Raw genomic sequence first — 26,974 nt, 5'->3', positions numbered from 1 at the left:
GGCACTGGCGGCCAACAGGGATCCAAGGGCAAGGCGGGTGGGAGGCTGGCTTGCAGGCAAGACCTCGGCCCAGAGCCTGTTTCCGCCTGGGCCGACTCCTCCGGCCGCCTCCCAGGCCCACCCTCGCAGCCCTTGGGCCTCCCGGCGGCTCTCTGCGGGCGGGACCTCAGCTGTGGGCTCCGAACCCCTGGCCCTCCCCGGGCCCGCGGCCCTCCCTTCCTGTGTCCGGGAAACCCCAGCGAAGCCTTCGGTGCCCGCCAGGCAGGCGGTGGGCCTGCCTTCGTCGGCTCCGTCCTTCCTGACGCGGGGGGGGGGGGGGTGCTGGGCCTTGCTTGGGCCCTCAGCCTGAGAAGGTCTGTCTTGCCCCAGGAGACCACCCGGCTCGTGTCCGGCCGCCGCCGCCGCCAGGTCCAAGGCGGCCTTGGGGGGCAGGGACAGAGCCGGCCGGGTCTTGCCTCGCCTGCGTTCGCGTGCTTGGGGCTCAGGCCTGTCACCCTCTGGCCGCCGAAGCCCAGCCGCCGGCCCTGCGGTGAAGCCTGGGGCCGAGGGCCATGGCACCAGCTTCCGGGGCTCAGCTCCGCGGGCTGCCGTGGACACTGGTCGTCTGATCCCAGACGGAGGCGGGGAGGGCCAGCTGGTGGGGCCTGCCGCTCACACAGCCCACCCGCCCTGGACCCGGGGCCCTGGCCGCAGGGCCACCCTAGGCCAGGTCCTTCTCCGCGGGGGTGGGGGTGGGGGTGGGGGTGGGGTGCTGCTCTCCCTGCGTCCTGTCCTCCGTGGCCCCCCATGGCTCTGAGGACCCGAGGCCGGTGCCTGCCTGGGCCTGGGAGGCCCGGTGGGGGTTGAGGGAGCCGGCCCCTGCCTGCCTCTGCACCCTCCCCTCGGCTGCCCCTTGGCCTCCGGGCCCAGCCGAGCCCAGGGACTTCCTCCGGGGCCTTGGGTGGGCTTGCGCCCGGGAGGCCCGGCCAGCAGCCCAGGGAACTGCGGGAACCGGGCCCTCCCTGGCCTCAGCCGGCCCCCAGTAGCCTCATCCTGCTTGGAGCGCCTCGGCTTCCCCGGGGCGCTCCTTCTCGCGAGCCTGGGGCGCTACTCGGCTGGGGGCTGCTGCGACGGCATGGCCCGCGAGGGGGACCGTCCTGGGCGTCCAGCGGCGGACAGAGCAGCGTCCAGCAGGCTTCGGGCCCGGTCTGACCCTCCCTCTAGACCCCGGGTGGGCGGCAGGGGACCGGGTCCATTGGGCTGGCGGTGCGGCTCCTTGCTGTGCTCGGGGCCCCGGCTCTCCCGCCCCAGACAGCCACCGGGCCCGCCCCACCCCATGCCGTGAGGTTCCCACCCCACCCCCCTCCACCCCCACCCCCCTCCACGCCCTCCCCCCTCCACCCCCCACCCCCCACCCCCGTGTTTGTGGTCGCCAGCCTCTGACGAATGCGCCTGCAGCCCAGCCCTTGTTTTCCTCCCTGGCATCACCGAGGGGGGCCCGGCTCCAGGGCCCTACAGGAGCCCGCCGTGGGCTGAGTACGTCCGATGCCTGGGCAGGCAGGACAGCCGTTGGTCGCCGTCCCTCCAGGACACGAGTGCCCCTGCACAGGGGCGGAAGGGGAGGCCCGGGAGCCGGGAGCCTGGAGACCAAGGGCCATGCCAGAGAGGTCTAGGGCAGTGATGTCCCGCGTCAGGGGGCGAACCCAGAATGCGGCCTTACGGGGCCCTGCTCCACACTGTCTGCTGGAATGGATGAAGGATACGGCGGTTCGGCCGCTCCTCCCGTGACCGCATGTCCGGAGGTTCGGTCCCCTGGCCCGCAGCCTGAGCGCCAACAGAGGCCCCGGGGCGGAGGTGGGGCGCTCATTGGCCGGCCGCCTGTTTCGCTGCATTAGCGCGAGGCGCTCCCATTCCCCTGGCAGCCCACCAGGTTGCGCTTGCCTCCTCCGCTCCCGCCGCCACCGCACAGAGGCGTGAGGTCACCCTGCTAGACTCCATTTGAATGCCTCTCGCAACTGAGAAACCGGGCTTCCCGTGTGGCTCCCAACATAACTACTTGGCGTTGCTTCTACAGTGGCTTTGGCTCAGCCCCTGGCTCGGTAACCTCCATATGCCGCAGGTGTGGCCACTTTCTTTGCGCTCTCGCTCTTCTCCCCGGCCCTGCTCTGGTCCTTTGGCCTGGCTTGCCCGCTTTCTTTTCCCTGCCTCTCAGGAGCACACCTCCTGCACCCGCTCCTGCACCCGCACCGGCACCCCCGACACCCCTCGCCCACGCCCCGGACAACGCTCCCCAACCCCTGCACGCCCTCCTTGGAACCCCCTCATCTCCCCGCGCCAACACTAACCCACACTCTGACCTCACCAGTGCTCTTTCCTCAAACCACCTGGCCAACAACTGCCTCCACCTGCCCTAAACACCACCACCACCACCACCACCACCACCACCATCGCCGCCCTCACCCTCCAGGTCCGAGCCCCCTGTCTTCCCCGCCAGGCCCGCTCCCCTGGAGGGCCTGCTGCCTATCTGTGCTCTCCACCCTCACCATCGGCCCTTCTCTCATGGCCCACCAGGTCCCTGAAGCCCACACAGGAGCCGAAAGATCACCTCGGAGGGGATCAACTGAACAAGGTGCTGCAGGATTCTGCTGCAGGGATTTGGAGCCGGGGGGCGGGGTTTGGGGGCGGCGGGGGTTTTTTTGAAATGCTGGCGGGATGGGGACCTGTTGCACCCCATGCCAGAGACCGTGCAGTTCAAACTGTGGCGCTGATTTGAAGGATGTCAGGATAGCCTCTTTCTCCACAGGGAACTGACTTGGGTTTGGAGCCCACAGGTGAGGGGCTGGGCGTTCATCCTCAAGCGGTCAGAAATGGAGTGGTTTCGGTTTGAGTTTGAGTTCGATTCTTGTGCTTAAAGTATAGCTGAGGTACAGTGTTTCTTCGAGTGGTCTTTGTCCGCCAAGGGAACCACTCGCAGACATTTCCCTGTGTTGTACCGCCAGCTCCCGTTCGTTGCCCATCCATTCCACACAGCACAGGTGGCATCCACAGAGCAGCCCAGAGGCCCATCCCCATCCATCCCAGGGCAGCCCCTTTCCCCTACCCTCACCCGCCAAGCCCAAGTGTGTGCTCCTTGCCCACCACCTGTTTCTGATTTCTGGGGGTTGGTTGGTTGGTTGATTGTTCGGTAGGTGGGATTTTGGATAGCATCATCCTGTTCTGCCGTTTAGAGTCCACCAATAGGTGATCTCCTTAGGTATTTGTCTTTTTCTTTCCTGCTTACTTCACTTAGTATGAGAGTCTTTTGTTCCAGCCTTGCTGCAGCAGATGGAATTCATTTGATGCTTTTTCCTTGCTGTGTACTATGCCGGTGCACAGATGTCCCCGGGGTTTTGAAATGCATCCATCTCTCAGTGGACCTTTAGGCTGTTTCCAGATCTTGGCTCTGATGAATAGTGCTGTGATAGACATAGGGGTGACTGTATCTTCTTCAGTGAAAGTTTGGTCCTGTTAAAATGGAGGTGTTTGGAGCCCTGCTTCAATCTTTGTGTGGGTTGCCCCGTGTAGGTTTCTTGGCTCTGAGTCTCTCGAGTAGGGAGGCCTTCATCCACCAGGCCTCACGGCACAATCACAGAGCTCTCTGTCATTGCCCCTGTGTGGTTGAGTGAGTTGTGTGTGTGTGTGGGGGGCGGTGCGACATTCATGTTTGGCTTACAATATGACTAGTCAGTGTTGCTTCTACAGTGGCTGTGGCTCGACCCCTAGCCTGGGAACCTCCATATGCCGCAGGTGCGGCCACTTGTTTTGCGCTCCCGCTCGCCTCCCCGGCCCGCCCCGGGCCCTTTCGCCTCGCCTTTTGCCCCGGCTCGCCCGCTGGCTTCGCCTGCCTCTCCCGAGCCCACCTCCCGCGCCCCGCACCCCCGACACCCCGCGCCCCGCACCCCCACTCACACACGCGCTCCCACGCGCCCCCCGCAACCCTCACCCACACTCTCACACCTCGCAATGCTCTCTCTTGCCTCAAGCCACCCACCCACAGCGGCCTCCACCTGCCCTAAGTGATGCTGCCTGAGCTTGCTTGTGCGTTTACTGCTAACCCTCCCTACCTACCCATAGCCTTCTGTGCCTTGATCCACAGTTGGGGAAGTAACCCAAAATGGTATCTACTCCTAGTCTCAAATGTTATTGACTCTGCAATTATCATATCAGGTTATGTTCCCCTGAAGGCTTTACCATTAGTGCTTTTCACCCGGAATCCCTGCTCCTATTCCATTCCTCAGATTCTCTTCCTCTTTTCTTTCCTTCCTCTGCCACAGGCTTCCTCCAGTTGGTCAGTCTCTTCCTTCCAGTGAAATGCCTCTGAATTGTCGTTTTGTATCTTCTTGCTCTATCTGCCCTTTTCCCCAAACACAGGAAAGATTTCGAGGCCCATTCCTTGACCCTGGGAAAGAGGCCAGAGGAAGGGGATTGTGTTAGAGGTGAAGAAAGCCTAGTGTTTAAGAAAAGTGTTTAATAAAATGCTTCCATCCAACCAATATGTTACCCCCTCTTCCCTCTATAAGGTAACAGATTTAGGCTCTTCTCCAAGAGTTCCAGGAGTTTTTCTATTTGTTTGGTTGTTTAGTTTCTCTTCCTTTGTAGGGTGGTTGGTTGGTTTGTTGTTTGGTTGTCAGGTGGCTAGTAATGACCGAATTGTGTTAGAAGCAGAGCATGTGAGAATGGCACCCGAGCTTAGAGGTGTTGGATCTTTCCGCTTTGTTCTCATTCCTGTCACTGGATGTCTGTGGCTTTTGTTTAAACTCTAGGTAGTGTAGACTCTCTCCACTTGAGGGGCCCTTTGTAAATGAGAGGATCTGGGGCCGCTGATTTCCTAGGGACCTCATGGATGGTAGGACCCCATCGTCTGGGGAGCTGAGAGAGTATCCCCTAGATAGGCAGTAAGGAAACTGAGCACATCCCCCCTGCCCTGCTGCCTCACTATCACTCAACAACATCCGCCCCCCCCCCCTCCGGTTTTGGAGCCCAAGCTGTCAAATTCATTCCTTTTTCTTTCTTTCTTTTTTTTTTGTGTGTGTCTTTTTGCCATTTCTTGGGCCTTTCCTGTGGCATATGGAGGCTCCCAGGCTAGGGGTCGAATCGGAACTGTAGCCACCGGCCTACGCCAGAGCCACAGCAACAACGTGGGATCTGAGCCGCATCTGCAACCTACACCACAGCTCACAGCAACGCCGGATCGTTAACCCACTGAGCAAGGGGCAGGGACCGAACCCGCAACCTCATGGTTCCTAGTCGGATTTGTTAACCACTGCACCACGACGGGAACGCCTTTTTTTTTTTTTTTTTTTTTTTTTTTGTCTTTGCTATTTCTTTGGGCCGCTCCCAAGGCATATGGAGGTTCCCAGGCCAGGGGTTGAATCGGAGCTGTAGCCACTGGCCTATGCCAGAGCCACAGCCAACGCGGGATCCGTAGAGACTTTCTATACTCTAGGAACATTTGGAGCCTCTCAGGAGTAGGAAACCCCATTTGCAGCAGCGTGGAAGATCCAAAATACTTTGAGATCAATTTAAGGAGATATTCAAAAACCTATAGTAATGAATATTTGAAATGTACTCTACCTTAATCAGAGTAACACTTAAGCAGTATTAGAGTTGGTTCAATGCCTCCAATGAGTTCATTACTTGTTATAACAAGGTCTTTCATACCCTTCCAAACAGGCCAAGAATTTCATGAGAATTTTGGGGTAGGAAGGGGTCTTGTGTAAAAATGAACATTTGTAGTTGATACTCTCGTTCTGAATCTTCTTGGTCTATGTAGTATTAGGCAGGTCTTGTTTTCTTCTGCTTTCATGAAGATTTTTCCTTTGTGAAGTGTTCTGAAAGAATTGCGTATACTTGTCTGATTGTCTGCTTTCATCTTCTGAATGTAAATGCTGATAAGACAAGGAATTTGCTGGCTTTGCCACTACAACATCCCTAGAGTCTAGAACAGGACGAACACTTGGATGAATGATAGAATGAATAAGAAAACTCCTGGGTATAATTCTCCTTTGCAGATTACCACCTTTGGCTAACAGAGAGTGAGTTCAAAATTCAGATTAGAGGTCCTGTGAATAATAATTGTGCCGTTTCTTTGTAAGGCAGTATCTCATGAGATTGGCCTTAGCAACTCCCAATGCTGGGTGTGGGCCTCATATGTCACTAGGGCTCAGATTGCAGAAATGACTCACCAAAATCACATAGACACCACACACACACCCCTACCCCTGAGGCCTAAAATCAAGGTCTTTGTCTCCAGAATATATATGCCAAGAGGACACATGCCTTCTGTGTCTTATCCCCCAGTATACTCTGGATAAATAATATGCATATATTTGTTGAAGAAATAACTGAAGAAACTCCTGGATACAATTCTCTTTCTGGGACTAGGACAAATTCTAAAACATAGCAGCTTCTAGCCTCTTGCCCTCTCTGGCTTGTCTGTTCTGGCATCAGGAGAGGCCAGTGCTTTGCTCCTTTTCCCCTCCCCCCAACCCCTTCCCTGGAGCCTGGGTCCCCCAGCCTCTAGTCCAGGAGCTGCACCCTCAGCCCAGGCAGACTCTTCTCCCAGCTTCCGCCAAGGCTTCGCAGGGACTAAGTTCCGGCTTCTTCAGCTTGGTGTCAGAAACCTGTTAGAAACTTGCAGAGTCTCAGCTCCCAGTGGGGCCGAACCAGAAGCCACATTTGAGCACTGTCCTGGGGTCCCATTAGCATTTGAGGGCTCTGAGCTGCCTTTATCAAGCATTCTGATTTCTATTTTGCTGGGGAACTACCTGGGCCTTGGGGCCCCATCAGCCTACTGGTCCTCCTGAAGCACTGCAATCTCTTACTGGCGGTTTTGAGAGCTGGCTTTGGAAAGAGAACCAACGTCAGGATCCTGTGAGTCACCCACTTGGCAAACATTTATTAAGCACTTATGATGTGCAAGGCCCATGACAGGTCCTGAGGACACAAACATGATTAACACAGTGTATATCTCCCCTGCCGAAAAAAGCAGAGACACAGACTCCATAGGGTGATAATAAATGCTAGTCAGAAAGAGCACTTCTGATAACAAAGTGTGATGATGTTGAATAGGGATGCGGGTGTTTAGAAAGAGTGATTCAGGAAGTTCTCGCAGAGGAGTTGGTGTTTCTTCTAAGTCCCAGAGGTGGAATGAGGAGCCATCTCTGTTCTGCATTGCGTTGAAGTGGAGGAGAGGGTGGGGCAGGGTGAGCAAATGATTTTTCACCTGAGGAAAAACACAAGTATGTAGACCTAGCCCCAGGAAAGAGGACTTGCACTGGACGAAGGAGAGAGGTGCTTGTGGCTTGAGGGCACAATGAAGAGGGAGAGACAAAAAAGATGGAATTCTCTGTCTTGGCGCAACGGGAACCAGTCCAACTAGTATCCATGAAGATGAGGGTTGGATCCCTGGCCTTGCTTAGTGGATCAGGGATATGGTGTTTCTGTGAGCTCTGGCTCAGATTTGGCCCCTGGCCTGGGAACTTACCTGTGCTGAGGGTGCAGCCCTAAAAAGCAAAAAAAAAAAAAAAAAGTAGAAGAGGAGGTTAGGGTGGGGGGTGGAGCTGGCGCCTGGGAAAACATGTGATTTTATTATCTTCAAGGCCATGGGAAGCTGCTGTAAGGTTTTAGCAGCAAGGCTTGGCAAAGTCAGCTTGCTGTTCCACCTTAGCTGCAGGGGAAGAATTGCAGCAGGGTGAGGGCGGCAGCGAGGAGGTTGTAGCCTGTGGGGCACTAGGATTCACATCACTGGATCCTCATGCCAGTCCTGGGAGCTGAGGATCATGGTCCCCTCTGAACAGAGATGAGTGCCGTTGGGTGGTGTATGTAACCCCACAGAAGAGAGAGGGACTTTCCCAAGGTAGCTGCTTCCAGCAATGGCCAGATCTGGGATAATAATGGTCTTGCTAATGAGGGTCTCTAATGTTTATAGTTTGGGGTATTTCTGCTTGTTTTTTTAGGGCAGAACCTGTGGCAAATGGAAGTTCCCGGGCTTGGGGTGGAATCAGCTGCAGCTGCCGGCCACAGCCACAGCCCCAGCAACGCCAGATCCAAGCCAAGTCTGTGACCTACACCACAGCTCCTGGCAATGATGAATCCTAAACCCCCTGAGTGAGGCTAAGATCGGACCTGAATCTTCATGGATACTAGTTGGGTTTCCGCTGAGCCACAGTGGTAACTCCATTTTTGTAGTTATTGTTTGTTTTAACTTTTGCCTCATTTAATGCTTACCTGAACCACAACCTCTCTTTTTCTCCACAACCTCTCCAGCATTTATTGTTCATAGACTTTTTGATGATGGCCATTCTGGCTGGTGTAAGGTGGTACCTCATCGTGGTTTTGATTTGCATTTCTCTGATAATGAGTTATGTTGAACATCTTTTCATGTGTTTTTTGGCCATTTGTATGTCTTCTTTGGAGAACTGTCTGTTTAGATCTTCTGCCCATTTTTGGATGGGGTTGTTTGTTTTTTTTGGTATGGAGCTGCAGAAGGTGTTTATAAATTTTGGAGATGAATCCCTTGTCAGTTGATGCATTTGCAAAGATTTTCTCCCATTCTGTGGGTTGTCTTTTGGTTTTATTTAGGGTTTCCTTTGCTGTGCAGAAACTTTTAAGTTTGATTAGGTCCCATTTGTTTATTTTTGTTTTTATTGTCAATACTCTAGGAGGTGGATCTGAGAAGATGTTGCTGTTGTTTATGTCAGAGAGTGTTTGGCCTATGTTTTCCTCTAAGAGTTTGATAGTATCTGGTCTTATATCTAGGTCTTTGATCCATTTGGAGTTATTTTATTTTATTTTATTTTTTGTCTTTTTGCCATTTCTTGGGCCACTCCTGCGGCATATGGAGGTTCCCAGGCTAGGGGTCTAATCGGAGCTGTAGCTGCCAGCCTATGCCAGAGCCACAGCAACGCAGGATCCGAGCTGTGTCTGCGACCTACACCACAGCTCACGGCAACGCCGAATCATTAACCCACTGAGCAAGGGCAGGGATCAAACCCACAACCTCATGGTTCCTAGTCGGATTCGTTAACCACTGTGCCACGATGGGAACTCTCCCGGAGTTTATTTTTGTGCCTGGTGTTAGGAAGTGTTCTAATTTCATTCTTTTCCATGTGGCTGTCCAGTTTTCCCAGCACCACTTATTGAACAAGCTGTGCTTTCTCCATTGTATAGTCTTGCCTCCTTTGTCATAGATTAGTTGGCTGTAGGTGTGTGATTTTAATTCTGGGCTTTCTATGCTGTTCCACTGATCTATATTTCTGTCTTCGTGCCAGTACCATATGGTTTTGATGATTGTTGCTTTGTAGTATAGCCTGAAGTCCGGGAGCCTGATTCCTCCAGCTCCATTTTTCTTTTTCAGGATGTCTTTGGCTATTCTGGGTCTTTTGTGCTTCCAAACAAACTTTAGAACATTTTGTTCGAGTTCTGTGAAAAATGTCCTTGGTAATTTAATAGGGATTGCATTGAATCTGTAGATTGCCTTAGGTAGTATAGTCATTTTGATAATATTAACTCTTCCAATCCACAAGCATGGTATATCTTTCCAACTATTTGTGTCATCTTTGATTTCTTTCATCAGTGTCTTATAGTTTTCAGAGTACAGGTCTTTTGTCTCTTTAGGTAGGTTTACTCCTAGGTATTTTATTCTTTTGGATGTGAATGTAAACAGGATTGCTTCCATAATTCTCTTTCTGATCTTTCACTGTTAGTGTATAGAAATGCCATCGATTTCTGTGTATTAATTTTCTATCCTGTGACTTTGCCAAATTCATGGATGAGCTCTAACAGTTTTCTGGTAGTGTCTTTAGGATTCTCTAGGTATAGTATCATGTCATCTGCAAATAGAGATAGTTTTACGTCTTCCTTTCCAATTTGGATTCCTTTTATTTCTTTTACTTCTCTGATTGCTGTGGCTAGGACTTCCAAAACTATGTTGAAGAGGAGTGGCAAGAGCGGACATCCTTGTCTTGTTTCTGATCTCAGCAGGAATTCTTTCAGCTTTTTACCATTGAGAATGATGTTTGCTGTGGGTCTGTCATATATGGCCTTTATCATGTTGAGGTAGGTTCCCGCTATGCCCACTTTCTGAAGGGTTTTTATCAGAAATGAGTGTTGGATTTTGTCAAAGGCTTTTTCCATGTCTATTGAGAGGATCATATGGTTTTTATTCTTCAGTTTGTTAATGTGGTGTATCACACTGATGGATTTGCGGATATTGAAGAACCCTTGCATCCCTGGGATAAATCCCACTTGATCATGATGTACAATCCTTTTAATGTATTGTTGGATGTGGTTTGCTAGTATTTTGTTGAGGATTTTTGCATCTATGTTCATCAGTGAAATTGGCCTGTAGTTTTCTTTTTTTTTTGCGGTATCTTTGTCTGGTTTTGGTGTCAGGGTGATGGTGGCCTCATAAAATGAGTTTGGGAGTATCCCTTCCTCTGCAATTTTTTGAAATAGTTTCAGGAGGAGAGGTGTTAGCTCTTCTCTAGATGTTTGATAGACTTCGCCTGTGAGGCCATCTGGTCCTGGACTTCTGTTTGTTGGAAGTTTTTAAATCACAGTTTCAGTTTCAGTTCTTATGATTTGTCCATTCATCTCTTCTATTTCCTCTTGGTTTAGTCTTGGAAGATTTTATTTTTCTAAGACTTTGTCCATTTCTTCTAGGTTTTCTGTTTTATTGGCATATAGTTGCATATAGTAGTCTCTTATGATCCTTTGTACTTCTGTGATGTCCATTGTTACTTCTCCTTTTTCATTTCTAATTTTATTTTATTTTTTTTTTGTCTTTTTGCCTTTTCTAGGGCCGCTCCCACAGCATATGGAGGTTCCCAGGCTAGGGGTCTAATCGGTGCTGTAGCCACCAGTTTACACCAGAGCCACAGCAATGTGGGATCCGAGCTGCGTCTGTGACCCATACCACAGATCCTTAACCCACTGAGCAAGGCCAGGGATTGAACCTGCAACCTTATGGTTCCTAGTTGGATTCGTTAACCACTGAGCCATGATGGGAACTCCTTATTTCTAATTTTATTGATTTGAGTCCTCTCTCTTTTTTTCTTGATAAGTCTGGCTAAGGGTTTATCAATTTTGTTGATCTTTTCAAAGAACAAGCTTTTTGTTTCATTGATCCTTTCTATGGTTTTCTTTGCTTCTATTTCATTGATTTCTGCTCTAATCTTTATGCTTTCCTTCCTTCTACTAACTTTAGGTCTTGTCTGTTCTCTCTCAAGCTGCTTTAGATGTAAAGTTAGCTTGTTTATTTGAGCTTTTTCTTGTTTCCTGTGGTGGGCTTGTATTGCTCTAAACTTTCCTCTTAGAACAGCTTTTGCTGCATCCCATAGGTTTTGGACTGTCGTTATCTTTGTTGTCATTTGCTTCTAGGTATTTTTTGATTTCTTCAGTGATCCATTGGTTGTTTAGTAGCATGTTATTTAGTCTCCATGTGTTTTGTGTTTTTTACAGTTTTTTTCTTGTTGTTGATTTCCAGTCATACAGCGTTGTGGTCAGAAAAGATGCTTGATATGATTTCAATTTTCTTAGTTACCGAGGTTGGATTTGTAGCCCAGGATGTGATCAATCTTGGAGAGTGTTCCATGTGCACTTGAGAAGAATATGTATTCTGTTGCTTTTGGACGGAATGTCCTATAAATATCTATTAAGTCCATCTGGTTTAATGCATCATTCAGGGCCTGTATTTTCTTATTTTCTGTCTGGATGATCTGTCCATTGCTGTAAGTGGGGTGTTAAAATCCCCCACTATTATTGTGTTATTGTCGATTTGTCCTTTCAAGGTTGTCAGCAGTTCCCTTATATATTGTGGTGAACCTATGTTGGCTGTGTAGATATTTAAAATTGTTATATCTTCTTCTTGGATTGATCCTTTGATCATTATGTAATGACCTTCTTTGTGCCTTAAAATATTCATTTTAAAGTCTATTTTGTCTTTTATGAGTATTGCTACTCCAGCATTCTTTTGATCCCCATTTGCATGAAATATTTTCTTCCATCCTCTCACTTTCCATTTGTATGTGTCCCTAGAAGTGAAGTGGGTCTCTTGAAGACAGCATATATATGGGTCTTGTTTTTGTATCCATTCAGCCAGTGTATGTCTTTTGCTTGGGGCGTTTAGTCCATTAACATTTAAGGTAATTATTGATATGTATGTTCTTATTGCCATTTTATTAATTGCTTTGGATTTTTTTCATTGCTCTTTTTTCTTCCCTTTTCTTGTTCTCTTCTGGTTTGATGACTATCTTTAGTGTTGTATTTGAGTTGATTTTTCTTTGTTGGTGTATCAATTGTAGATTTTTGGTTTGCAGTTATTCTGAAGTTTTGATATAAGAGTCTATATGTATATGAAATTGTTTTAAGTTGTTGTTCTCCTAATTGCAAGTTCATCTCCAGTGTCCTGCATTTGTACTTACCTCATCTCATGATTTCTGATTTTGGTGGTATAATTGTGCATGGATGATTTCATATCTTTACTGTATATATACCTTTACTGGTGAGCCTTGTCATTTGTGATATTTTTGCTTCCTGTTGCTGTCTTTTCTTTTCTGCCTAGAGAAGTTCCTTTAGTATTTGTTGTAAGGCTGGTTTAGTGTTGCTGAATTCTCTCAGCTTTTGCTTATCTGTGAAGGTTTTGATTTTTTCTTCAAATCTGAATGAAAGCCTTGCTGGGTAAAGTAATCTTGGTTTGAGGTTTTTTTTTTCTTTCATCATGTTAAGTATATCATGCCACTCCCTTCTGGCCTGCAGAGTTTCCTGCTAAAAAATCTGCTGGTAACTATATCAGGGTTCCCTTGTAAGTTATTTGTTTTTTTTTTTCCTAGCTGCTTTCAAGATTTTCTCTTTTTTTTTTTTTGGTCTTTTTGCCATTTCTTGGGCTGCTCCCGTGGCATATGGAGGTTCCCAGGCTAGGGGTTGAATCGGAGCTGTAGCCACCGGCCTACGCCAGAGCCACAGCAACACGGGATCCGAGCCACGTCTGCAACCTACACCACAGCTCACGCCAACGCCGGATCATTAACCCACTGAGCAAGGGCAGGGACCGAACCCGCAACCTCATGGTTCCTAGTCGGATTCGTTAACCACTGCACCACAACGGGAACTCCACGTTAGGGAAGTTTTAAGCCATTATTTCTTGGAATATTTTTTCTGACCCTTCTCTCTCTCTTCTCCTTCTGGCACCCCTATAATACGGATGTTGGTGCATTTAACATTGTCTCAGAGTGCTCTGAGACTCTCTTCATTTGTTTTCAATCTTTTTTCTCTTTTCTGTTCTGCATTCGTAATTTCTACTAATCTGTCCACCATCTTGCTTATTCATTCTTTTGCAGCCTGTATTCTGCTGTTAGCTGCTTCTAGTGAATATTTTACTTCAGTTATTGTATTTTGCATCTCTTCTTAAGTTTTATATCTTGTATCTCTTTTCTCAGTGTTTCCTGTAAGTTATCCATCTTTGCCTCCAGTTTATTCCCAATGTCTTGCATCATCTTCAGCATCAACAGTCTAAAGTCTTTTTCATGGAGGCTGAGAACTTCTTCATCACTTAGCTGATTTTCTGGGGTTTTTCCTTTCTCCCTCATCATTTAGCTGATTTTCTGGGGTTTTTCCTTTCTCCCTCATCTGAGTTATAGTTCTCTGTCTTTTCACTTTTATAGGTTTTTGGTGTGGTGACCATTTTATAGATAATAGAGCTGTAGCCTCTCTTACTTCTGGTGTCTGCTCCCCTTGTGGCTGAAGTTGGTATGGGGGGCCTGCTGTAGGCTTCCTGATGGGAGGGGCTGAGGCCCACCCACTGGTAGGTGAAGCTGATTCCTATCCCTCTGGTGGGTGGGGCTTAGTCTCTGGATGGGATTAGAGGCGGCTATGTGCCTTTGGGGTCTTTAGGCAGCCCGTTTACTGAGGGGCAGGGCTATGATCCCACCTGGATTGTTGTTTGCCCTGGGGCTTCAAATCTGGGTGGGGCCAGATTTTCCCAAAATGGCCACCTCCAGAGAAAGGCACATTGATGAATATTCCCGAGAGCTTTGCTTCCAATGTCCTTCCCTCACAACAAGCCACATTCACCCCTGTTTTCCCAGGATGTCCTCTAAGAATTGCAGTCAGCTTTGACCCAGATTCCTGTGGAGACCTCACTCTGCCCTGGGACCCAGTGCATGTGAAAGTCTGTGCGCCTTTTAAGAAAGGGGTCTCCATTTTCCCCAGTCCCGTGGAGCTCCTGCACGCAAGCCCCACTGGCCTTCAATGCCAGATGCTCCAGGAGCTCTTTCTCCCAGTGCCAGATCCCCACACATGGGAGTTAGATGTGGGGCTCAGAACTCTCACTCCTGTAGGTGAGTCTCTGTGAACCAGTTAGTTTCCAGTCTGTGGGGCTTCCCACCCAGGAGGTATGGGGTTGTTTATATCACGTAATCACCCCTCCTACCTCTTAATGTGGCCTCCTCTTTGTCTTCTGGAGTAGGATATCTTTTTTAAGGTTTCTGGTCCATTTGGTTGAAGATTGCTCAGCCTTTAGTTGTGAATTTTGTTGTTTTTAGGAGAGAAGTTGAGCTCCAGTCCTTCTATTCCGCCATCTTAATTCCATCAGTTTTTGCCCCTTCTGATGATATGACCCCACTCAACCAGAGATGGCAAAAGAACATAAACCCAGGGCTCCACCCTGGAGCCATGCCCCTAAACCCAGTGATCTCTGCCTTTAGTCAGGAAGCCCAACATTGCCTGACTCTGAAACCCCAGTAGCTTCTACCATCCCACACCGTGCCTGGGTCAAATTCACCCTTCACAAGGGCAAAGGGGAAATTACTAAGGAACTGAAAATCGTCTGTCTTCAAAGGCAATATAATAGAGCTGTCAGCTGGGAGACACAAGGCCTTATTCCCAGCTCCCGCTCCCCTTTCCTGCTTCTTTCCCTGCAGAGAAGGATCCCAGAAAACTAACCCCTTGGAGTTCATGCTTAGGTTGGTAGCACAGACAAGACCCTCTGCTGCAGTGTGTGGTCCCCAGCAACCATGTGGGAGAAGCCGTGTTCCTAAGATGGGAAGAAAGAAAGCTGAGCTGGGTGCTGAGGCAGCGTGCCCCTGGTCTGGAGTCTCAGCTCTGATGCTATCACCGTGGCAACTCCTGTAGGCTGGATGGAGGAACGGTGAGAACAGGCAGGAGGTGGGAAAACAGCATCAGAGGGTTCCTGCCTGCTGCCATGCCCTGCCGCCCCCATCTGCCCCCAGTCCGGCACAGGGGTTAATGCTTGGTAAGTGCATAGATGATACTAGCAACAGCATCATCATGATGCTACTCACAACAAGTAAATGTATTGAGTACTTAATTCAGTGCTAAACACGGCAAAAACTCCTATCAGAAGCAGATATGTATAGACCCCAACTCCCAAAGACAGTGGAGCTCCTCGCTTCATGTGTAATTCCCAAAAGAAAATACTATTATATAAAACAAGTATAAAGGCAGCCAAGAGGATTCTAGTTCCCCCCCCATTATGGGTGACGGCTGCATCACTGCAAAATTGCCTCTGCCTGGGAGAGAGATGAGATTATGATCAGGGCTGTGGGAGGTTGTGTTCTGGTTATGGGGTGTGTGTGTGGAGGGAGGTGCCACTGGCTTTTGGACACTGAAGTGCACTTGACAGATTCCACTGCCCTTCTCTCCCTGTCCTTCCCTCCATGCCCCCCCCCCTTTACCCACCCTCCTTCCTGCCACCTTCTGATACCCCTCAAGGAGGGCTAGTGATCCTGGTTTTAAGTCAGATACCTCTGAGTCCCCTTTTGCACCCCTTCCAACTTTAGAATTTTGTGTTTGGCCTTTGTTAGATTTGAATTCTTTGGGTGGCAAATAAAAAGGAAATTGTCGATGACTATACTTGGCTATGGCCTTAATGTCTCCCATAGAAGGAGGAATTACTGTAAATTTATGCTTCAGAATTCTAAGTTGGTTCTTCCAGGCTCCACAGCATCATATCTGTTCAGGACAGCTGTTCAGGCCATAGTAATGATCAAAGCCGTGCATTCCAGAGCTTAGTGCTCTAATAATGGCAAACACCTCTTCTCTTTTCTCTCTCTCTCTCTCTGTGAAGAACATAAATTCTCTGTAGACATCTATTTTAGTGATTCTGACATCTCAGTCCAGAAGCAAATATGCCAGGGCTGTTTTAAAATTCGACAGGACACACCAGTAAGAAAATCTCTCCCCCGTGCCTTTGGATTTCAGGACTATTTTTGTTCTGGTTACAGAGATGGTGCAGAGTCTCAAAGGATGAGATTTGTGAGGAGCCCTGATTTCTATACAGAATGTGTTATTCAATTTCAGTTCTATTGAAAGAAGGAAAATCCTTTCTCTTTGGTGGGATTTTCCTTGAATCTAAAGAAAACTGATGTAAAGATGTATACATGTGTCTCTTATCTGTATCTATCCATCTGCCTACATACCTATCCATCCATCCATCCATCCATCCATCCATCTGGCTAACTAGATATCCTTCCTTGGCACCCACGTGATTATGGTTGGTTGGGCCTCTTCTTAGTCACTTAATGATTTAGGGGACAACATAACAACCACAAAGAATAGCTATCACCTTATTAAAGACATCCTTGCCAAACAAAATAAAGGAAAATGATTTTTGGATGGGTCTGTAAAGTGGTATGTATGCTTTCAGTATAACCTCTTGGTGATTTCTTAGTCAATGGGAGGGTCGGGATGGGGGATTGTAATGAAATTTCTCTTTTTTGTTGGAAACTTACAAGGGGTAAAGTGAAACAGGACCTGGAGTCTGTGCACCTGTGTTTGAACCCTGACTTTACAAACTGGTTAAGCTTTCTGAATCTTCAGCACCTTTAAAGTGAGTGTGCACGTAGTATCTGTGTCATGGGGCTGTAGGAGGAGGCAGGGAAGCATGATGCCTTTGCTAGCACGGTAAGCACCCTGTCCTTTGCTAGTAGTTGCTGTTATCATTATTATATAAATTATTACTATTTTCAGTCCCAGAACTGCTTGTGTTTCTGAGATTTTTTTTGGGGGGGGTGGGAGGGGTGGTCTCAGTGCTAGGGAAAAAGGCTTTTCCTTTGTTTCCTGTCCCAAACTGATACCCCTTTTTTTCCTGGTGGTGAAGTCATAGAGAAAGGATATGCACTATGAAGTCTGTAGATCCTTGAAGAGAATAGGAATGGCATTTTAACTCCCTTGTCCCTACTCTTGGAAATGTATACCCCATTTTGGCCATGGAATCACAGACTCACATTTAAGGGGGGCTAGTGAGGCAGACAAGAATTGTAGAGCTTTCAGAGCTTCACAGACTTAAGTGCTTCCATTGTGGCCTCTGCTACCCATCTAGAGGACCTTGAGCAAATCCTTTAATTAAGAACCACAGTCAAGGAGTTCCTGTTGTAGCACAGCGGAAACAAATCTGACTAGTAACCAGGAGGGTGCGAGTTTGATCCCTGGCCGTGCTCAGCAGATTAAGGATCCAGCTTTACTGTGAACTGTGGTGTAGGCCAAAGACATGGCTCAGATCCTGCATTGCTGTGGCTGTGGTGTAGGTTGGCAGCTGTAGCTCCGATTGGATCCCTAGCCTGGGAGCCTCCATATGCCATGGGTGAGGCCCTAAAGCAAACAAACAAAAGAAAAAATGCCCCCCCCCAAAAACCTCAGTCAAATCCCACCTTCTCTCTAGTGAATTGCTTCATCATCCTATCTCTATACTTTCAAACAAGATAGCTTGCTCCCGAATTTGGTTTAGGAATGAAACTTTTAATAACAAACCCAACTTAAAAAAAACCATCTGGCCCATTGCTATTCCAGGAGCAGTGAGGTTTGTGGGGGAACTGGGGATGTGGTAGGTAGGGACTGGAACCCAGGCTTCACCACCTACTAGCTGTATAGGCTTCCAGGTCACCTGATAGCTCTGGGACACAGTTCTATATTCTGTTCAGTACCTCCTGTTGGGAGTGGATACCTGTCAAAGTAAGTGCCTGACACGCCGCAGGTGATCAGCAATTCCATCCTCTTCCAGAACCAAACCATGGTCACTGAAGAGTCAGGAGAGCTGAGTCAAGAGGCCATTCCACTGTTCCCCAAGGTTAGACACATGGGCTGCTTGGCTTTTTCCTCCAATATAAGAGGTGAATCATGCCTCCATTCATTCATGTGAGGAGGCCCAGGTCTCTCCTGGATTCTGTCTAAAATCTTTTATTGTTTCACAGACTTAAATGACCACAAGGTTTCTTCCTGGGTAACAATTTTTTAACTTTTCCTCTTCCTTTTTTTTTGTCTTTTTAGGTCTGTTCCTGTGGCCTTTGCCACAGCAACACCAGAGCTGGGTATACACTGGATTTCGACACTGCTGTTCATTTTTAACTTCCTTGAGACAAATTGTACTTTTCCAACTCTGGTCACCACAATGAATCACAATACAATACTTTTTTCCAGCCAGCCAACAATGACACTCAATTTAACCAGAGGAAGATCTGAAGTCAGAATACACAGGTGAGACTCAGGCATGCCAAAACAAACTGTTCTCTAATATGAGAGACTGAATTGGTACTGCTAGATACAGACTTCATAGCAGAGCACCAACGTTTGTTTTCTGAATTCTTAGTTTTGTTCAAAGCCTGCGGTCCCTATTCTCAGGACATGGAGTGGCGAGGGTGTGCTGGGGGAAGTTGGCAAGGGAAATTTTTTAAGGAGGGAAATGATATACATTATCAGGAAGGTGTACAAGCATAGCACACAATGGCAGATTCAGAGCACAGGTTGCTTGTGTAACATGGTATTTGTGGCACCTTGAGAAACAAGGGCTGATTTGAGCCAGTGAGGAATGTAATCAAAGTAGCCTGCAAGATGATAGTTCATGCTGCAGAGTAAACTCTTCTGTTTTTTTCTGGGAGGAGGGAAGGAAGGAGCTGAATTGGAAATGCAACAGGGGTTAGAAGCTAGGCAAGTAAGTAGAAGCCTAGTTGAGCTCAGTGCAGACAATGGCAATAGCCCTGGATATGACTGAGGCAGGGCACGACAAGGAGCCGTTGCAGAAACTAAAATGTGGTTCTAAGGCTGACAGCAGCCAGTGTGCTAACATGCAGAACAGTGTACCCCAAAGGCTGTGCCACGGGATCCTGCCTTACCTGTAAACAAAATCTACAAAGAAATTTAGGGGGAAAGCACTTGAAACAAAGCAAATACATTTCTTCATTGTAGAATTTTTCAAAGCCTTAATAAGCTAATTGCCTCTCTTGATTTTCCAAGAAACATACTGCTTTACCTTCTAAGCTAATTTAATGATAGAATTTTTTCTTTTTCTTTTTGCCCTTTTCTCTTGGTAAAGATTACTTTAGTGCACTGGAGATCATAATTTTGGAAATAACCATTAAGAGTTTTTTGTTTATCATTCCAGCATTATACATTTCAGAAAAAGAACTACATTTTAAATGTGTTTAACTCATTTCATTGAAATCTCCAATATTCCTTAATTTTTAAAAACAGGAATTTACTCTCCCCATGAATTTTTTTTCATTAGGGCCACACATGCAGCATAAAGTTCCCAGGCTAAGGGTGGAATTGAAGCTGTAGCTGCCGGCGTACCCCACAGCCACAGCAATGTGGTATCTGAGCCTCATCTGCAACCTATACCACAGCTCATGGCAATGCCTGATGCTTAACCCACTGAGCGAGGCCAGGGACTGAACCCGCATCCTTGTGGATACTAGCCAGGTTCGTTACCGCTGAGCCACGATGGGAACTCCTCATGATTTTTGATCAGACTTTATTTTTCAAACTTAAAAAAAATTAAAAAAATTACTTTCCTTCTTAACTGGGTTTGAATACAAATACAGCTCGGGGACAGTTAAGAATGGAGCAGAGGAGTTCCCACTATGGCACAGCAGCCTAAGGATCTGGCATTGCTACAGCTTTGGTATAGGTCATAGCTGCAGCTCAGATTCCATCCCTGGCCAGGGAATTTCTACGTGCCACGAGCGCTGCAACCAAAAAGGAAAAAGAAAAGAAAAAAGAATGGAGTAGAGAGCTTTCCTTGTTGGGTAGGTTTAGGTGGGCTACCAGTGAATAGAATTAGGAAAAGCAGCCCATGTAACCTCTCACACCCTTCCTAGATTCACCATTCCATGCTTAAGGCACCAGAAGTACTGCACCTACATATTATTTCAAGATACAGTTATTACAGCACTTATAAGATGATACATCACTTCCCTAAAATAAATATTTCCTGAAATAATCTAAAGCTTCTCATGTTTTTTTTTTTTTCTTCCCCTCCCTCCTACAGTGCTGAAACCATGCCAGAGTACCCATGGATATTGCAGAGATGACAACCAAATGTCACCCACATCTCCAGTATCCCTAGGGCTTTCTCAGGGGCCCTTCACTGAACTCTGAACATAAGTTTCGGCTACTGCCAGCCAAAGCTTCTGTGACCTAGTAGTACTCCTGGGAGATCCTGTGCAGTGGTGGTTCAGCCCATACTCTCAGAAGCCCCGACAGCTGGGAGAGGTGCCTACTGGGATTATTAAGACAATTTAGAAGCAAAAGACCCCCAGAATCTATTTGTCTCAGGACACGAACTGCTTCTTTTAACCTTCAGAATACTATGCTCAAGGTAAGAAAGAGCAGAAATTAAATTTGACAACATGGGATATTCTCAGTGTTACATTTTATGTTATAATAAATCCTTATACGCTTAAAAATGCAGTTTAAGATACAGATCACTAAAACATCATAGTACCCAGTAGTCCACAGATTTATGGACAATCCAAAGGTAATACTTTCAGTTCACAGGCTAGAGAGATTATAATCCCAGAGGCCGTATCCTGTGGTGTTAGGATCTAAGGGGGAACTGGAGGTTAAAATTCAAGAGAGGTTTGCTAACCCAGATCCTCTCATAGAGTGGCCAGAAATCAAGGCTCTTCGCCGACAAAGACCCAAAACTAAACCTCTCTAAATATAAACTGATGGTCTCTATTTTTTTTTTTAAAGGCCTCACCCATGCATACGGAATCGGCAAATCGGAACCGCAGCTGCAGGTTTACACCACAGTCATCCCAACACTGGACCCAAACTGCAGCTTTGCGGTAAGGCCGGATCCTTAACCTACCGAGTGAGGGCAAGGACTGAACCTGCATCCTCACCGACACTCTGCTGGTCCTTAATCCGCTGAAACACAACAGAAACTCCTGACCCTGGCTATTAAATAAACACGTGTTCTCTTCTTTTCATTGGACATTTGGCCTTCAGCAGATGACTGAACACCCACATACCAGGCTCAGGCCTCACAGGCATCATGAAGGCTACAAATAAGACCTCTGCTATGCAGCATGTGAACTAACAGCGCAGGCCAAAACCAACAAGCCACTGACACGTAAGGGTTTACAGAAGCAATGCACACTTGCCATGAGTATGTATATGCCTGGACGGCTTTTCATTTTGGTTTGTTCTGCTTTGGCCAAAAAATAGAGTCCTAATATTTAAAAAATATTTTATTCCCAACCATAGAAGCATCATCATCTACTTATGTTGAAAATAAGTATATTAAAAGAAAACTGAGTTAAAAGTTTTATTCATTCAACATCTCACATTACAAATATTTAAAAATTATATGCATACTGGTATAAATAGTCATTTGCAAACTATTTAATAACATTAATTTTTTCCACTAGCACTTCAACAAATGAACTCTTTTTAAAAAAGGAACTGTGTTATATAACTTAGGAGTAGAACATACAAAAATAGGAACTTAACGTGAAAATGACTTTAATAAAAAATGAATTACCCTTATTTAAAATGCTATAATAAATACTACAACCTCCCCATACACAGTAAAAACTATATGGAAATTCAGCCAAGTAGTACAATTAACTGACATACTTAAATAACTTTTCCTTCTGATAATATGAGCAATACACTGGAAAAAAAAAATTAGGGATTAGTAAAAACTAGACACCCACTTGCTAAAAGTTTCACTTTCCAAAAAATATAACAAAAATCTGATGAAAATTATAAAAACTAATTATACTTTAAATTTTAAAAATATAAAAAATAAAACAGTTGAATACAATATTGTCCCAATTCTTACAATGCTATCAATCACAGTAGCTTTAAAATAAGATAATAAAATAAAGCAAATGACCAAAACCTCTTTTATTCCATTTTTAAAAATAATCTCAAATTTACATTAGTAGAAAGATTGATTTCTGATTCTTTTCTTTAGAAACACCAGCAAGAAAGAGGATTACTCTTAACAGTAGAAAATGACATTTTAAATGTCTGCAATTAAAAACAAAGAATTACACTGCAAAGATCTTTCAAAAGTTTGAAATAAGTATTGCACATAACTTGAAGTTAACTTGCCACAATTCATCACATTCAAGTTTTAAATCACCTTTTAACAGAAGATTCAACTCTTCAAAACAAAAAGGGTGAATTATCAAGTCTTTCCAACAGCACTCTCATAAAATGCTCAATTCATTCACTGCAAGTTTTATTTTGCATTCTGCAGAGGTCTGTGTATGGAGAAGTATATATATTATACCAAAGCGTGGGGACCAGAAGGGGAAGGAAGAGGGTTCCTTTACATAGAAAATAATCAGAAACACTTTATTTTACATTGCAAAAATAACCATGTAATTACTCTGTAACTACATTGTAAGTACATGGCGGGTGCCATGCTAGTGCGCTAGAACTACATGCTTGGTAAATTGAAGTGAGACCCTAAAATCTGTAAACTAATTACATGTTAATTATGTTTTGAGTTACATGGTAACTCCCAACTACAATCCCATGTAATCTGAAGGACATGTAATCAATAAAGTTCAGAGTAATAGATAATAATTGTTTATGCCCTGTAAATTGAAGTGTAACCAAATAATCTGTAAACACGCTTGTCACACAATCACAAGTAAATATTAGTAGAATAACAATTTCTTACATTAGTCATGCATACTAACATTACACACCTGTCTCACGGCAGGCTATTTTTTTTTCTTTATGTATAATTTAAAAGAGCAGACATCTCTGAATCAAACACGTAACATCAATTTATTAATATTAAAAATGGCTAAACATTCACCAAAAATGTCTGCGTTACGAATTCATTTTAAAAACTTAGTAAGAAGCTGTAGACAATTTTGTTATTTTAAATTTCTACCCTATGCTTATGAATTTAATTTTTTTTAAGGAACTACAGTGTTATCTTGTCATTTTCATGCGAATTTTTTTTTCATTAATTTGTGACTTCACATAGACTATTTCTTAAATTATAGGTACACCAATAGCTGGTGCTGGGGAAGGATGTTTAAGCAACATGCTTTCTCTTCTCTGCAGACTCTAAAATAGCATTGCCAGTGCACGACATTCATAATTTAAAATGTATGCAGAGCACTGAAATGTATAAAAAGCAGAATATAAGAAAATAAAATTTATTAAAATTATTTATATTAAAAAATGAAGTATATGAAGATCTCTCGGTAATAAAAGTACAAAAAGCTACTCTTTGCAATATGAAAAATTGAGGTATTGCATAAAGAGATATCCCGTCAGTGAAAAGTGTGCCTAAAAATGTTCACTGTTGGAAAAACAAGATATACAAAAGTAGTGCATAACAAATATACATTATGTGCGTGACAAAATAAGTTAGCTACAAAAACACTGTACCGAAATTCAGCAGGTCATGTACAAAGGGAAAAATTATTATTCAAAGCTAGTTCTCAAACAGTGTTATTTCTTGTTAACTCATCACACCTGTTTACTGAGTGGGAACAGCACGATAGCACACCCCAAGCCACCTACGAGCACTGAAAAGAATTAAAAAGAGGCCAATGAACATTCCAATTAGAATTATGTAGTTCAGGAGAAAAGAAAAAAAAAGTCCCTGACCAGCTTCACCAGAGCACCCTCTGTTCGCATGACTGCTTTCGATATTTGCAGGGGGTCTTTAAAAGCAGCTCCCTTTCTACGTCTGATTATTAGACAGCAAATGCCTCCATTTTGACCTTTGGAACTTAACAGGTAAATAGTCCATTAAAGCCTGTGTTCAAAATAAAGGACCGAGTTTCCTAAAGATGATCAGTAGGGGTCATCAGCCAGGTGGTTCCACCGTAGTGCTGGGGCAAGTCTTTGGTTTGGAAGGATCCAAGATGGTACTGCTAGGTAGCACAACCAGCAAGATTGCCATTAGGTTTTTTTGTTTTGTTTTTTAATGTTTTGCACACTGGTGACAATCCTTTCCATGGTGGATAGGGCATTTCGTACGAGAATGTAAAAAAATAAAAGTTACTTCCATGACCAGGGCTTCAAGAGACTTAATTTCAGTTTACTCCTGAAGCATACTGTTCAACACATAATAACGCCTTTCAAAAGCTAGAATTTTATTTATAATAAAGCATGCATTACTTGATGGAGTTGGCACTTCAAACACTGACTATGTCCCATGCTAAGTTCTGAAACTGTAATGTTATTTTATAGGAAGAGTAAGATAAACATACGTACCTTTGCACAGATTTACACAGTTACTTAGTTCGACAGTGCAAAACACTTGGCAACTACTTAACATTTTTTTAACTTTTTTTTTTCATCTTCTATGTTACAACTAAATTACAGGATACCCAAAGTAACTTTAAATCTAAGAGTAAGCCAATCAGCAGCCAATTTAAATATTGGTTTTGTCTTCCAGTTTTGGCTACATATGTAGTCTAACACAAAATCAAAAACCATAGCCTTGAGGTATCTCTAGATCTGTTTTGTTTTGTTTTTTAATGTCAAAATGGAGAGCAAAGGCTGACACCCGATGAGTGTTAGTAAATTAGGATATAGAGTTTATACATAACATCAAAAATAAAATTTATATATTTGTTCTTTAGGAGAGGAAATGCTAGTTTTCCCACCAGCTGTCATTCATTCTAGCTTTGGTAGGTCTGCTGGGGCTCTGACCAGATAAGTTTAAAAATAAGTAAGTGCACTCCCCTCAGAAGTAAATGTATCCAATTTTTACAGTCTAAATTTTAAAACCTGTTTAAAAGAAAATAAACCTAGCTCTGCCTACTTTACCATTTTTTTTTTCTGATGTGGTGGTAACTTCGAGGCATAATGAAATTATGTTCCGCCTCTAAACCTTTGAAGTTTGTTATAATGCTGCTTCAATCTCGCTTGTGCATTTATGTTTGCTTTAACATGCTCTTTCCTGTTAATAATTGTTAACTTCCTCCATTGCTGTTAAAAGAATAAAAAGGGGATGGAAGAAGTGAGAGAAGCAAAAAAATGAAAGAAAAGAAAGAGAAAGGCAAAAGCACTTCCCTGGGGGAAACCCCGAGTCAGGAGAGATTGATAGTGTTATTGTTACGTGGTTACTTTAATAAAAGTATTCTTACCTGTTATATTAACAATCATTTAATTAAAACCCCAAAATACTCTATTGTTTCATTTCTCTTTTAATATTTCTCTCTCTCCTCTAAGAAAATATTGCAGGAAGTTTGGGCCCTCTTGGTATCTCCAGCAAAACAAGAGAAGAAAACTCCCCTGCAACATGATGGCAATACGAAAAAGGAGTTCGTACATATTGTTTTCAGTGACACAAGAATCTACAAAACACCTATATTATAGGTCATTCTTTCCGTTAGACTATTGTTAGCTTACAGACTGCACAAAAGGACATGCCAGCATGAAGAGGTTGAGGAAGGGGGCAGAATGAACAGAAGAGTGCACTTATTCGGAGGCCTGAAAATGAGCACTGCAGTTATCCTTTAGTTCCAGCGGAAGGAGATATGTCGGGGACGGTCACCGCCTTCCTTCACCAGGGGCTTGTGGAATTCCCTGCCAGCTCGAGAATGAATAGCAGCCCAGCAATATTCACAGTAATACTGCAGACAGGTAACATTAGCACAGAAAAATGGAGCGAATTTCCCCCCACAACGGGCCCCCTGACATTCATCACACAGCTGATCATCCAAGACATATGGCTTAACTTCCACCTGCAATCAAAGAGCAAAGAAAGGAGTTGGCATTGCTCAGTGAACGGACCTGGCAACTCTGACCGCGGGTGGATGCTTGCAGCCACTGTCTGAAGGAGTCTGTGCCAAGTGCCCAAAAGGAAGGGCCGGTAACGCTGTCATTGAAATTCAGACAGTTCATCTTTTAAGCACCTGGGAAGGCTTTTATACCCATCCTTTTACATTTTTGTCTTATTAAATAAATACTTTTCAAATGAAAAAAAGGTTCCAGCAGAAATTGAAAAGTGAAGCCAAGTTCATGTTTGGGAACATCAGAAGGAGGTTTGACCCACAGGAGAGTTTTCATGGACACGAACCGCCACTTTAATCAGTGGATCCGGGTCGCTGTCAGATGCGGAATTATAATCTGCACCAGACCAACTAAGAGAGTCCTAGTGCCACAACAGAGCACCTCAATGTACAAATCAGAGCGAAGCTGCTTGCGTTCTGCATCACATGCTCTTGAGCTGTAATAAGGCCCGAGTCATGGTTTCTATTCACGGCGAACACATCTTGGGTTACAGTCATGAACTTCTAACTCCAGCAAAACAAGATACAGCCCCAGGACTCATAATCCAAAACCTCGCTTTATTCTTTGTCAGGAAGAATGGTCTACTTCAGTCGGAGAGTCTCATAAAATGAGGTCTGCTCCAGCGTCCGACAGGCCAAGCTGCCATTTGAGCCTCTCAAGCATTAAAAATAAGCTGGCTCTTATCTTAATTCCCCAGTGAGAAGAGGGTTGGTTATTTTTAGTCTTGGAGCAACTCACAATTGAAACTCCCTTAAACCAGGCTATTACTACCACTGGCGCCATCCACCTCTGACAAGAAATCCTGACAAAGGTTAGCCGTGAGCAAAAGAAAAGTGACAGGGAAGGCAGAACGAGCAGAATAAACCAGAGGATTGAGCTCCTGGCCCTGAGGCCATTCCAGAACACTCACAGTGACAGGGACACAGGTCAAAGA

General features: G+C 45.3%; 1 protein-coding gene and 1 long non-coding RNA gene across 11 annotated transcripts in view; one reads left to right on the top strand and one right to left on the bottom strand.

Moving 5' to 3' along the window:
- Window positions 1–1,444: 1,444 nt before the first annotated feature.
- On the top strand, window positions 1,445–21,424 carry LOC125133566 (uncharacterized). Of its 4 annotated transcripts, XR_007136478.1 has the most exons (6): window positions 1,445–1,781; window positions 2,551–2,608; window positions 18,038–18,103; window positions 18,304–18,510; window positions 20,300–20,629; window positions 21,007–21,424. It is a non-coding gene; the product is annotated as an uncharacterized LOC125133566 (long non-coding RNA). The 4 variants fall into 4 exon arrangements; XR_007136482.1 differs by lacking the exon at window positions 18,038–18,103; XR_007136486.1 differs by lacking the exons at window positions 1,445–1,781; window positions 2,551–2,608 and having other exon boundaries at window positions 17,596–18,103; window positions 21,007–21,101; window positions 21,268–21,424.
- A 146-nt stretch (window positions 21,425–21,570) lies between these two features.
- The window catches only part of CPEB4 (cytoplasmic polyadenylation element binding protein 4), a 68,600-nt gene continuing 63,196 nt past the window's right edge, over window positions 21,571–26,974 (bottom strand). For all 7 annotated transcript variants that reach the window (XM_047791512.1, XM_047791346.1, XM_047791466.1 and 4 more), the window contains one exon: window positions 21,571–25,991. In XM_047791512.1, coding sequence (XP_047647468.1) covers window positions 25,764–25,991 — 228 coding nt within the window. In that variant the 3' untranslated portion in view covers window positions 21,571–25,763. The remainder of the gene's footprint in view (window positions 25,992–26,974) is intronic.

Source organism: Phacochoerus africanus, chromosome 1 (genome assembly GCF_016906955.1).
Source record: "Phacochoerus africanus isolate WHEZ1 chromosome 1, ROS_Pafr_v1, whole genome shotgun sequence".
In the NCBI taxonomy this organism is placed as follows: domain Eukaryota; kingdom Metazoa; phylum Chordata; class Mammalia; order Artiodactyla; family Suidae; genus Phacochoerus; species Phacochoerus africanus.
Note: the sequence above shows the minus strand (reverse complement) of the source record. Positions and strands in the feature narration are given on the sequence as shown.